Source organism: Chanodichthys erythropterus, chromosome 5 (assembly GCF_024489055.1).
Source record: "Chanodichthys erythropterus isolate Z2021 chromosome 5, ASM2448905v1, whole genome shotgun sequence".
Taxonomy (NCBI): Eukaryota; Metazoa; Chordata; class Actinopteri; order Cypriniformes; family Xenocyprididae; genus Chanodichthys; species Chanodichthys erythropterus.
This window is the reverse complement of record NC_090225.1, coordinates 1,856,524-1,869,185: the sequence shown is the minus strand read 5'-3', so window position 1 is coordinate 1,869,185 and position 12,662 is coordinate 1,856,524. Positions and strand designations below refer to the sequence as shown.

General features: G+C 34.7%; 1 protein-coding gene across 1 annotated transcript in view; it reads left to right on the top strand.

Moving 5' to 3' along the window:
• Positions 1–12,638, top strand: part of fbxo11a (F-box protein 11a) — a 36,459-nt gene extending 23,821 nt beyond the window's left edge. Inside the window, exons 8-22 of the mRNA XM_067385616.1 lie at positions 128–234; positions 373–484; positions 2,632–2,738; positions 2,818–2,955; positions 4,332–4,549; positions 4,635–4,815; positions 4,988–5,110; positions 5,301–5,386; positions 6,350–6,426; positions 6,517–6,660; positions 7,210–7,320; positions 8,706–8,813; positions 8,892–9,000; positions 9,085–9,183; positions 11,332–12,638. Coding sequence (XP_067241717.1) covers positions 128–234; positions 373–484; positions 2,632–2,738; positions 2,818–2,955; positions 4,332–4,549; positions 4,635–4,815; positions 4,988–5,110; positions 5,301–5,386; positions 6,350–6,426; positions 6,517–6,660; positions 7,210–7,320; positions 8,706–8,813; positions 8,892–9,000; positions 9,085–9,183; positions 11,332–11,461 — 1,850 coding nt within the window. The 3' untranslated portion in view covers positions 11,462–12,638. The remainder of the gene's footprint in view (positions 1–127; positions 235–372; positions 485–2,631; positions 2,739–2,817; positions 2,956–4,331; positions 4,550–4,634; positions 4,816–4,987; positions 5,111–5,300; positions 5,387–6,349; positions 6,427–6,516; positions 6,661–7,209; positions 7,321–8,705; positions 8,814–8,891; positions 9,001–9,084; positions 9,184–11,331) is intronic.
• Positions 12,639–12,662: the final 24 nt, after the last annotated feature.

Here is a 12,662-nt window from a genome sequence, read left to right as displayed (position 1 = left end):
TTTAAAATAGAAATCTTCTTTAACATGTTTTTACTGTCGTTTTGATCAATTTAATGCATCCTCCCTGAATATAAAAATTATTTTCTTAAAAATGATTAAAATATTAATCTTACATGTGCTTTTGCAGCTCCAGGGAAAGTAGCGGATAAAGTCATCATCGAGAACACTAGAGATTCAACGTTTGTGTTCATGGAGGGGTCAGAGGATGCGTATGTAGGATATATGACAATAAAGGTGAGTTTCTTCATTGACCTAAATATGAAAATCCTGTAATCATTTACTCACGTTCATGTCGTTCCAAACCTGTATGTTCTTCATGCACGGGAAAACAAAAAGGTGTTTTTGTGAGATGTGCATTTGCATCTGTTGCAGTTCAATCCTGATGACAAATCAGCTCAACATCACAACGCTCATCACTGCCTGGAGATCACCGTCAACTGCAGCCCCATCATTGACCACTGCATCATCCGCAGTACCTGCACAGGTAGCCACAGCTTGCTTTCTTTTCTCTCCATTTTATATTAAGGTTTTAGTAACGTCATAGTATGCTGTACCCTGTACATAAGCACAATGAAACTCTTACTTGAAAGCTTCTCGGAAAGCAAGAAAACATACAATGAGCAAAAATTAACAGTTAAAGGGTTAGTTGATCCAAAAATGAATTACTCACCCTCATGTCGTTCCACACCTGTAAGGTCTTCGTTCATCTTCAGAACACAAATTAAGATATTTTTGATCAAATCCGATGGCTCAGTGCAGATAATTAACACTTTGAGTGCCCAGAAAGCAACTAAAAACATATCTAAAACAGATCATGTGACAACAGTGGTTCAACATTAATGTTATGAAGTGACGAGAATAATTTTTGTGCGTTAAAAAAAAAACAAATAACTTTATTCAACAATATCTAGTGATGGGCAATTTCAAAACACTGCTTCATGGAGCTTTACGAATCTTTTATTTCGAATCAGTGGTTCGGAGCGTGTATCAAACTGCCAAAGTCACGCCCCCCAGTGGTGAACCATTGAAATTCCGAAACACTTATGACGTAACGAAGCCTGAAATCACATGACTTTGGCAGTTTGGTACACGCTCTGAATCACTGATTCAAAACAAAAGATTCATAAAGATCTCAGTGTTTTGAAATCGCCCATCACTAGATATTGTGGAATAAAGTCGTTATTTATTTATTTTTGCGCAAACAAAGCACTCATGTCTCTTCATAAAACTGAGGTTAAACCACTGGAGTCACATGGAGTACTTTAATGATGTCTTTACTTCTTTTCTGGGGCTTGAAAGTGGTAGTTCATCAAAAAGATCTTAATTTCTGTTCCGAAGTTGAACAAAGGTTTTAAGGATGTGGAACAGCACAAGGGTAAATAGTGCTGTATCTACAAGAATGTATAATTTATGTCTTTAAAACATTAAATTCACATTTATTTTTATAGCGCTTTTCACGATACATATCGTTTCAAAGCAGCTTTACAGAGAATGCATGTCAACCTTACAATTTAAAGAATGCAGTTAGCAAATAATGTAATAATTTAGGCAATTAATTTACAATCACTTTTAGCAGTTTAACTGAAGGTAGAAGCAATGAGGTCCTGGAAAAATGAATTACATTAACAATAATTGGGATATAGAAATTGGGCAATGTGCATACAACATACTACTAGAGCTGCATGATTATGGGTAAATTGAAAATCACTATTTTTTTTTTTTAAAATAGAAATCCCGATTCTCCCACGATTCTGAATAGACCACTAAAACAAAACTTAATTTACTAGAGTTTCTGACAAAATGTCAATTGCTGAAGACTATTTAAAATATATTTTATTTAAATTCAGTCTTTTTTTAAAAAACGGTTGAGTGAATGATTCAAAGACTCACTCATAAAGACTCCTTGTTTTCTTACTGGATGAATCAGTGTTTTGGAACAAATCTCGTGATTGAGTGATTCAATGACAAATACATTCTCTTGTCTCCACCTACTGGTGTAATGGTGTAATTGATACAATCTGTATTTGAAGCATCAAGTTACTTTCAAAAAGTTAATATACTCTATTTTGATCGCTACAGTAGACATCAGTGTATAAACTTTTACCCCATTTGTGATCATTTGAATGATTGTAACACACCAATAATGAAACTGTGTGGTTGAAAAGACTGTTTGTGAAGTTGTTTCATACTCATACATGACAACTGCTCTCTCTGGGTCAGCAGCAGCGCCAACGCAGATCTGAATCGGTGTGATCATACTTGTCAAAGGTTTAATAGACATAGCTGAATCTTTAGGAATAAAATCGCATGGGTGTTTGAATTGAGATTGATTAATCGTGCAGTTTTACTTACTACTACCACTACTCATAATAATATATTGCATGTTTGTTGTAGTGCTTAATAGTGAATGTCCAGACGTAAATCATCGTCATTATGGCTCATAATTGTGGTTAGGTATTTAAATCAGCACGATTTGTCCACTGCACTGCTTATTAATTGCTTTTCCTGAGTAAACAAACATGCATATGACCTCAAATCATGTGTATTTAGAGATTTTTGAATTGCGTTTGTATTTCTGAATCCCTTCTGTTGAGTTTGTGATGCTAACGGCCGTGTGTTATCTGTGTGCAGTGGGCTCTGCGGTGTGTGTCAGTGGCCAGGGAGCGTCACCCACCATCAAACACTGTAACATCAGTGACTGTGAGAATGTAGGGCTCTATATCACGGACCATGCGCAGGTAATATGAAGCTCTGTCCCCGGTATACCGTCAGATTGGTCCTCTGTAGCAGATGAATCACTCTCTGTTTGCTCTGCAGGGCATTTACGAAGACAACGAGATATCCAATAATGCTCTAGCAGGGATCTGGGTGAAAAACCACGGCAATCCCATCATCAGACGGAACCACATCCATCACGGCAGAGATGTCGGGGTGTTCACGTTTGACCATGGCATGGTAAAAACGCTTTGTGTCTCTGCACACTGTTTGTGTCTGAGAGTTAAAAGTCTTAGTGGTTGTGTTTTCTCTTAATCATCCATGGACTGATATTAAACATATACCCCCGGTTTCACAGACAAGGCTTACGCTAGTTCCAGACTAAAATGCATGTTTGAGGTTTTTTAACTGAAAGCAGCTTGCACTGACATATATTAAAATATGTCACTGCCATTGTTTTGTCTCAAGATGTACACCAGTAATGTTTTTTGTCTAGGGTATGTTTATAAAATCTACTTAAATACCCTAACTGAAATAAGGATTAATCCTGGCTTAGCCTAAGCCCTGACTGTGAAATCGGCCCATAGAGTCATGAGGGATATTCAGAATTAACATTTTAGTCTTAATTATATACTATTACATTATTTATTAATATAATTTAAATGTATATATTTTTTAAGTTTTCCTTTTATTTTTAGTTTTCCTGCTGTTATTAGTAGTTTATGTGCTTTGTCAATTTCTTTATTTATATATATATTTTTTTTAATTTTGGTACTTCAACTTATTTTATTTCAGTTAGTTGACAAGAAAACATTTTTAAAAAATTATCATCTAATATTTATATTTTACCTCTATTTTCAATTAATGAAATTTTTTTTTTTGGTATTTTAGTTATTTATATACTAATTTGAATTGGCTTTTATTTTATATTTTCTGTTATTTAAATATATTTTAGATTACATATAAATATAAATATTTTATATATAAATATATTTTTTTTCTTAAACACATACAGAACACACACATATATTACGTAACACAGACTTATATTTTGAAAATGTTTAATAGTGATTTTATTAATTTTCGATTAATAAAATGTATTCCTTTTTTGTTATTTTAGTTATTTATATGCTATATATTATTCATTAATATTTTGAATTGGCTTTTATTTTATATTTTCAGTTTTTACTTAAATTTTATCTTATTTTAGTTATTATTTATATACTATTATAGGATTTATTGGATTTTTATTTACATTTTTAGTTTTCACTTAAATTTTAGTTTATGTATTTGTTATTTGCGTTTGTCATTTTTATTAGTTTTTTTAGTATTTCTAATTAGTTTTAATTATTTTTATTTTCGCATTCTAAATTACACGCTATAAAGTATATACTGCATTCCACATACTATTGTTTTAAATGGTATATAAAACAATAACCATGTTAAACTGTTAATTTTTGCCTTTTTTTGTGCTAAAAATATCTTTGTTTTGTAGTTTACAGAAAACTTGTATACTTGCACCGCATACTGCACAAGTGAGAGTAGTATGTAGTTCTGAACGTGGCAAAAACACTGATGCGAGTCTGGTTTTCGTGACTCTCTGGCTCCCTCTGCAGGGCTACTTTGAAAGCTGCAACATCCACAGGAACCGGATAGCAGGTTTCGAGGTGAAGGCGTATGCTAACCCTACAGTAGTGCGCTGCGAGATCCATCACGGACAGACGGGCGGCATCTACGTGCACGAGAAGGGCCGAGGCCAGTTCATCGAGAACAAGATCTATGCAAACAACTTTGCGGGTGTGTGGATTACCTCAAACAGCGACCCCACGATCAGGTGATTAATAGACAAGTATATGACTTCTGCAGTCTAATCATATCAGGATCTGTACAGTGATAACCTCTCGTCCGATCAATCGCAGGGGTAACGCCATATTTAATGGCAACCAGGGTGGTGTTTACATATTCGGCGACGGCCGAGGTCTCATCGAAGGGAACGACATCTATGGCAACGCTTTAGCTGGAATCCAGATCCGGACCAACAGCTGCCCGATCGTCCGGCACAACAAGATCCACGACGGACAGCATGGAGGCATCTATGTGGTGAGAGAACAGACGAAAAGACACATTATAATTCAGAGAATCACAAACTTATTTTGTTAGATGTAAAAAGTCCCACTGAGATTTTCATCAACCCTCTTCTAGTCGTAATAACCAGGTTGTTCACTAAATCATCAGTGTAGACTGATTTCCCATCTCTCTCTCTGGTTTACAGCATGAGAAGGGTCAGGGTGTGATCGAGGAGAACGAGGTGTACAGCAACACACTGGCCGGTGTGTGGGTGACCACGGGCAGCACACCTGTGCTCCGCAGAAACAGGATACACAGTGGAAAACAGGTGCGTACACTTCCGATCTGCATTCAGTCTGTGTGACCTGCTTCCAAATGTTTCCCATTTGGCATTTTATGGCTCAAAAGTCCAAACTTGGCATAAGCTTGACCGCATGGGTGGCATTTGGGATGGGCTACTCCAGATCGAAGTCTCTTGATGTTCTTGAGGTGATGCATTAAATGTGTTTTTGTCGCAGGTGGGCGTTTATTTCTATGATAATGGTCACGGGGTGCTAGAAGACAACGACATCTATAACCACATGTACTCTGGAGTTCAGATCAGGTCAGTGGCGTCATTTTCAGGTTTAAGAGACTTCAAGAACCATCATGTTGGGCTGGGCGATACTTCAGTTATTTTCATTTATGATTTTGGCTTAAATTAATATAAATAAGATAATTGATAATAATTAATATGACCGTGGTAAAATGTTTTTTTTTACCACATTCCGTTTTGCTATAACCACAATTGTGCAATAACAACAATTATAAATAAAAATAAAATATAAATAAAATAAATAACTATAAATAAAATAGATTTTTTTTTATTTATTTATTTTTTTTTTTTTTACAAAAATTCATTACATAAAAATACACAGAAAAAAAAGTGGTAAAAAGTAAAAAAACAAAAAAAGTAGTGGTTGTGTGTATTTTTATGTAATGAATTTTTGTAAAAAAAAAATAATAATTATTTTATTTTATTTTAATTATTTATATTTATTTTTATTTATATAGCGCCTTTCCATAGCTCAAGGTCGCTTCACATAGAGCTATACCATACATTTGCACATCCACAAACACAATACAAACACATAAGGGAACGGATTTTTATTTATAATTGGTGTTATTGCACAATTGTGGTTATTGCAAAACGCAATGTGGCACAATCATTTTACCACGGTCATATTAATTGAATATAATCATATTAAAATTATCTAATTTATTTTATTTATAATTTTATATCCTTATTATATATATATTTATTTATATATATATATATATATATATATATATATATATATATATATATATATATATATATATATATAAATTTGTATTATTTTTATTTTTATATTTATTTTCAAAGTTTTACTGTTAAAATAAGTTTGTTTTAGAATTTTAATAAATGCATGATATTTCCAAAGTAAATTAGTAAAATAATTGTGATTATGATCATGATAAGCTCTTTTTTTTTTTTTATATATATATATATAAAGTAGTGACAAAAAATGTAATTTTCTTTTTGTAGAACTGGCAGCAATCCCAAAATTAGGAGGAATAAGATCTGGGGTGGACAAAATGGAGGAATTCTTGTTTACAATTCAGGTAATGTTTCCGTATGATGTCTCGATTGATATAAAGGCTCATATTTCTGTTTTGGTCAGAAAAATAAGCATCCTCTGAATCTCTTCTCAGGTTTAGGCTTTATTGAAGACAACGAGATCTTTGACAACGCCATGGCTGGGGTTTGGATTAAGACCGACAGCAATCCCACACTCCGCAGGAACAAGATCCACGACGGGAGGGACGGAGGAATCTGTATATTCAATGGAGGACGAGGTGATGGTCTTGTTCATGCTCCATTATGTCTCATGTAATTTCCACCAACACAGTGCCAGAGCAGGTTCCCAGCTTGTGTCCGGGCCGGAAAGATCAGTTCAACTCCGGCCCTAAAATCTTGTTGGTCTCATATTGAGCTGATGATGTCTTGTTGAATGATTGCACTACATTGCTTTTTATATCTAAATATATACAACTATGCTCGCTAGGGAGCGAGTGAATCAGCAGTTTGTTTCATTTTATCTCTGAAAGGACAGATGAGAGCACTGGGTGTTTATGCCAGCTGCCGGTTCGCTAGAATCACTCCCGGTAAATAAGACATCTGTATTGCAAACCCCTCCATATTGCAGTTGTTTTTAGCGAATGCTCCCCAATGCAACGGCATCGTAAAAGAAACCAATGCAGATATTCTGGAAATCTTAAGAGCGCCACGGGACACCCAAATCAGATCTGAACAGTTGACAATCACTTATATCAGACGCAAATAATGGGATCTGCTGAGCAGGTGTGTGCACTTCAGCATCATGATGTTGAATTTGAATGTTGTAGGGTTGCTGGAAGAGAACGATATCTTCAGGAACGCCCAGGCGGGAGTCCTCATTAGCACTAACAGTCACCCTGTGCTGCGCAAGAACAGGATATTCGACGGATTTGCTGCTGGTAAAGTCATTTGTTTTACCAGGAAGTTTTTAGAAGTGTATAATTAGGTGTTTTCTAAACATCAACTGAACTTTTTATTTAATTTTAAAAGGTTTTTCCATTTCTGTATTTATATCCATTTCACGATATATCGGCCATCATATCGGTACCATACTGAAATATATTATCGTTATCGGTCTGATAAGAAAATCTGGCCGATATATTAAAGCCGATAAATAATGGATTATTTCCTCAAGCTGAGACCCTTCAGATGTGCACTGTTCACCATGATGGTTTTGAATTGTTTGAAATATGATTGAAAATCACTTCAAAAAGGAAAATACAGTAAATTCAACATGTGCAGCGCAAATCTGTCATATAGATTATATAATATAATAATGAGAACATTATAATTGTGTGTTTGGGACATGGCTTTTAATGCTGAGACTTTAGTTTTAGTGATCAGGCTCTCAAAAATTATAAAAAAAAAATTGGATTTAGATTTATCGGCCAATATATGGGTTATCGGCTTTCAAATATAAAGAATTATCGGTATCGGCCAAAATTTTCATATCTGTGCATCCCTTTGAAACATTTCTAAGAACAGTGAGTACAAAATGACTTGTAAGTGCATTTGGAAGTATACATGATAGTATTTGTTGTATTGCCATTAATTTATTCTGTAAATGTAAAACAAATGATGACATCAAGTGAACAGGAAGCATGTGGATAAACAAATATCGCTTATGTTTTGTTAGGATTGTCAGCCATGTTATTATGATTTTCTATAGTAAACATTTTTGTCTTTTTCTGCAGATTTGTGTGGGCATATATTAATATTTATTAGAGATGCACCGATATATCGGCCAATAATCGGTATTGGCCATTAAAAACCAATAATATAGTTTAAAAACAGCCGATAGTCAGGGCCGATATATCCTGTCAATCAAACGAGGGCAGGGAAATGCACTGAATTTGTGCTTTTTGTAAAGAAAATGCTAAGAAACCAGTTAGATATTCAATATTAATAGTAATATGAATTGAAAACATTCAGAAATCTTCAGAATTTCAGAATGTGTTAATATTAATTTGAGTAATGTGTTTTTATTTGCATTTCTTTCAAAATATAATACAGTAATTAAAATTATAATGATTAATTATTAATCATAATGATATTATTATTATTAATTTAAAAGAAGGTATAAAAGGCAGAACCCCCAAACTATCAGTATTATTATCGGTATCGGCAGATATCGCTCTGAATAATCGGCTATCGGTGGAGAAGCTTGAAATGACACAATGAAATTGACCTGAACTGTTAAAAACTGAAAATGCTTTTCCATAGAATCACACAGATATGAGATGCATATTAGATATTCATTATATGCAAAAATTGCTGTTTGCAGGTATTGAGATCACAAATCATGCAACGGCGACATTAGAAGGCAATCAGATTTTCAACAACCGCTTCGGTGGGTTGTTTCTTGCATCTGGCGTCAACGTCACAATGAAAGGTAAACTGAGAACATTTTGAATTTGCTGACTTTAACGAACTTGAAATGAACCGTGTTCCCCTTTAATCTTCTTTACAGACAACAAAATCATGAACAATCAGGATGCCATTGAGAAAGCGGTGAGCAGAGGTCAGTGCCTGTACAAGATTTCCAGTTACACCAGCTATCCAATGCACGATTTTTACAGGTAACGCTCCTCAGGAATGTCCATTTGAACTCTATGCGTGTAACTTCAGCGGCTGCTTTCTCACTGCTCTGTTTTTCCGTGCAGGTGTCACACCTGTAACACCACAGACCGCAACGCCATCTGTGTGAACTGCATCAAGAAATGCCATCAAGGGCACGACGTAGAATTTATTAGACATGATAGGTCAGTCATGCCCTCCAAATGTTATGAGTTTGCTTTGCATTTATTACTAAAAATATTTTGCATTAAAGAAAATAAAGCCTATTTTTAAGGACTTAAGTTTTTTTTTTTTTTTTAATAGAAGAAAATTGCATTAATGTGGGGAAAAAAGACATTTCTGAGAACAAGGAGTACAAAAAAAAGTATAAAAGAGTAATAAAGTGCATTTGGAAGTATACACCATGATGGTATTTGTTGCCAATAATTTATGCTTTTTTTAAAAACAAAAAAAAAAAACATTGTCCAAAAAATAATACTGTTATTGATGTTTTTGCATTATGACAATTGGAGAGAAAATGTGCAAGTGTCAAGCAAATGTCACAATTAAAAAAATATATAATGGCCCTTTTTATTATAATTTATGAAAGATATATGAGCAATATCACACTCGTAGCCATGCAATATGGCTGTACATCAGCACGGCTGTGATTCGGCCATAGGTGCCGTAGGTAATTAATTAAGTCGCTTAATTGAAACTCATTGTAATGTGTAGAGTATTATGTGAGAGAGAGAGATCACCTGAGCGAGTGTTTTACCTGCATCTAGCTGATTTACTTCAGATCAATCTTATATTCATATTCACAAAATCAGTTTGAATGTTTGCTGTGGAAAGCGATATCTTTGTCCTTTTAATATATATGAGGATTTCCCATGACCGCGCTAGTCAATGCAGTTATCAGTTTCATCTCGTAAGATGTTTAAAGTAAAAACAACGTCCTTGCTTCAGTCCATTTCAATATAAAAGTCTTTGCGACTGACTGACTCTCTCGTAAAGACAGTCTTTGCTGCCATCTAATGGCGTATTAATGTAACTTTCACTGAAGTCGAAATCACTAACAGACACTTTCTCAATACCAAAAAATATTGCATGTTATTTATTTATTGAACAATATTATTTAAATGAACAACAATAGCCATTATAACAGTATAATAGGAAAATAGGGGAAAAAAACAAGCAAACAGTTCAGTCAAATGTACAAAAGCAGTGCTCTAGTTAGTACAGGATTTAATTTCAATGTAAAGTTATGAAACTTAATATAGCCCTTAAGCCAAATCTATTAGTTCTGGAACAAGTAATAGATTAATGAGAGCAAAGATTGCCTGTTTGATATACCTAAAATGAATTATACCTCGTTTAAACACTATCTACATAAGAGACAGCGGCAAATTCCTGAAGCACTGGCCAAGATGAAGCTGTTCTCGGCGGGTACTCGAGCGCTGAACAGCCGCTGACGGCCAGGAGCTCGCATCTCCGAAAGAGTCTAAACTAATTTTCAAATAGGCACTATATGTTTCCATATAAATCACATATCTCTGTTACAAAATAACAGTAGTATCTATAAAAACATGGTGGGTTTGCTCGTCTGCCATGACACTCGCTGTGAGAATGTGATTCAGAGCGATTCAAACAGTGAAACGGTTACCGGGACATACTGAAAGGGTGGAAAAACCTCTCAGCCAATCAGATTCGAGAACCAGAAAAAACTGTTGTGTATATATATAAAAAAAAAAAAATATATATATATATATAAAAAAAAATATATATATATATATATATATATATATATATTAGTGTGTGTGTGTAAAATATTATCTAAAATTGTTTAAAAATGAAATTACCGGTAATTAAAAAAAATTAATCATTTTGTATAAAATATGATCCAAACATTTTTTTATATTAAATTTTTTGGGCTAATTATCTTATAAGTAAAAAGTACAGAGTGAGTCGTATATATTTTTGTATTCGACAGTATACATTATTTGGAGATTTATTTTTTATTAAAAAAGGGAAAAACGATGATTCTCAATATTGTATAATAGATATTGTAAATTTGGGAATATAAATTTGTCTCTTCTTATCAAGGCTGCATTTACGTGATCAAAAATATTATTACAATTTAAAATGGCTGTTTTCTATGTGAATATATTTTAAACTAATTTATTTCTGTGATCAAAGCTGAATTTTCAGCATCATTACTCCAGTCTTCAGTGTCACATGATCCTTCAAAAATCATTCTGATATGATGATTTGCTGCTCAAGCAACATTTCCTATTATGATCAATGTTGAAAACAGTTTTTATAGTGTACTAATTGAATGTGTTTGTCTGCAGGTTTTTCTGTGACTGCGGCGCAGGGACGTTGTCAAACCCGTGCACACTAGCCGGAGAGCCGACTCACGACACAGACACGCTGTACGATTCGGCCCCTCCTATAGAGTCCAACACGCTGCAGCACAACTGAAGCAGAGCGCCGGCCCGTCCCGACCTACAGACTCTGTGTGCTCAGTCCAGTGCAGATGAGATTACACGCTAGAAATAATTCAATTTTATAAAAAAAAAGAAAAAGAAGAAACTCTTTAAAAAAGAAAGCATTGTGTAAACACGGACAGAGGAAACATTTCTATTTAACAAATGCAAACACACAGTCGCTCTGCGATCCTGTTTCTCCCTACTGTTGTTTGCAAGCGGTTGCGATGCTCTCGGATCACGCACCGGGATTCGGGAAGGTGGCGACTCAGGATTTGTGGGATGACGGATGGTAAACGAGGACGGTGAAGCGTGTGGCTTGAGCCACACACGACAGAAACGGACCTAGAGCGAATAGACTCACAATGCTTCCCATGATGCACCTGTTCTCCAAGCAGCCGTCACCGCACTCTTGTATATGTACGGGGAAAAAAATGACCCAGCACTTCAGTTTTGGTTGTTTTTTTTAAAGACGTTATTGAGATTTGATTTTAATGCTTTCTCATGTAGTTTTGTATTTGAGCAAAAATCTTAAATGTACTTGAATGTCTTTTTATTTTATTAAGTATATTAATTTTGGGGTTGTTTATACCTTAGATTGCTGTATTTGTTCTCATGTCGCAGGATGTATGTTCTTTCTGTGAAAGAGATTTGAGGATGAAAAAAAAAAAAGAGAAAGAAACACTAAGTATTCTCCAGCAATGTGTGAGTGTGAAAGGAAAGCGTCCAAGTGGGAACGATTTGGCCCAAATGATTTAAATGTTAATCCCCGCCCCTTTATCCTGATTGGACGACATCAGGATAGATTCAAAAAAGGTTACGCAAGACGCCAGACTTGCGAAAGCATAGCGTTCTCACGCTATTTCACTCCGAATGACTTGATGTGCGAGAGGAAGTGACATTGCTGGAGATTTTTAAGAGGCTTCTTGCTTATTTGAAGCTCTGAGGAATAACTGTACAGCTTTTTTTTGTGCTTTCCCCCCCTCCATCCAACTGTATTTGGTGACCGTGGGTTCTCATACAGCCTGAATTGTATGCATGTTCCATGACATCTAGACTTAATATATTGTGAAGTACTCAATAACCATTATGTAGCTGGTAGTAATTAATCAAAAGTTTAATTTCCTAGTCAAAGAGGAACGTGTTACATTTTTAAAAATAAACTTTATTAGATCATTTCAGTAGTGAGATGCTTG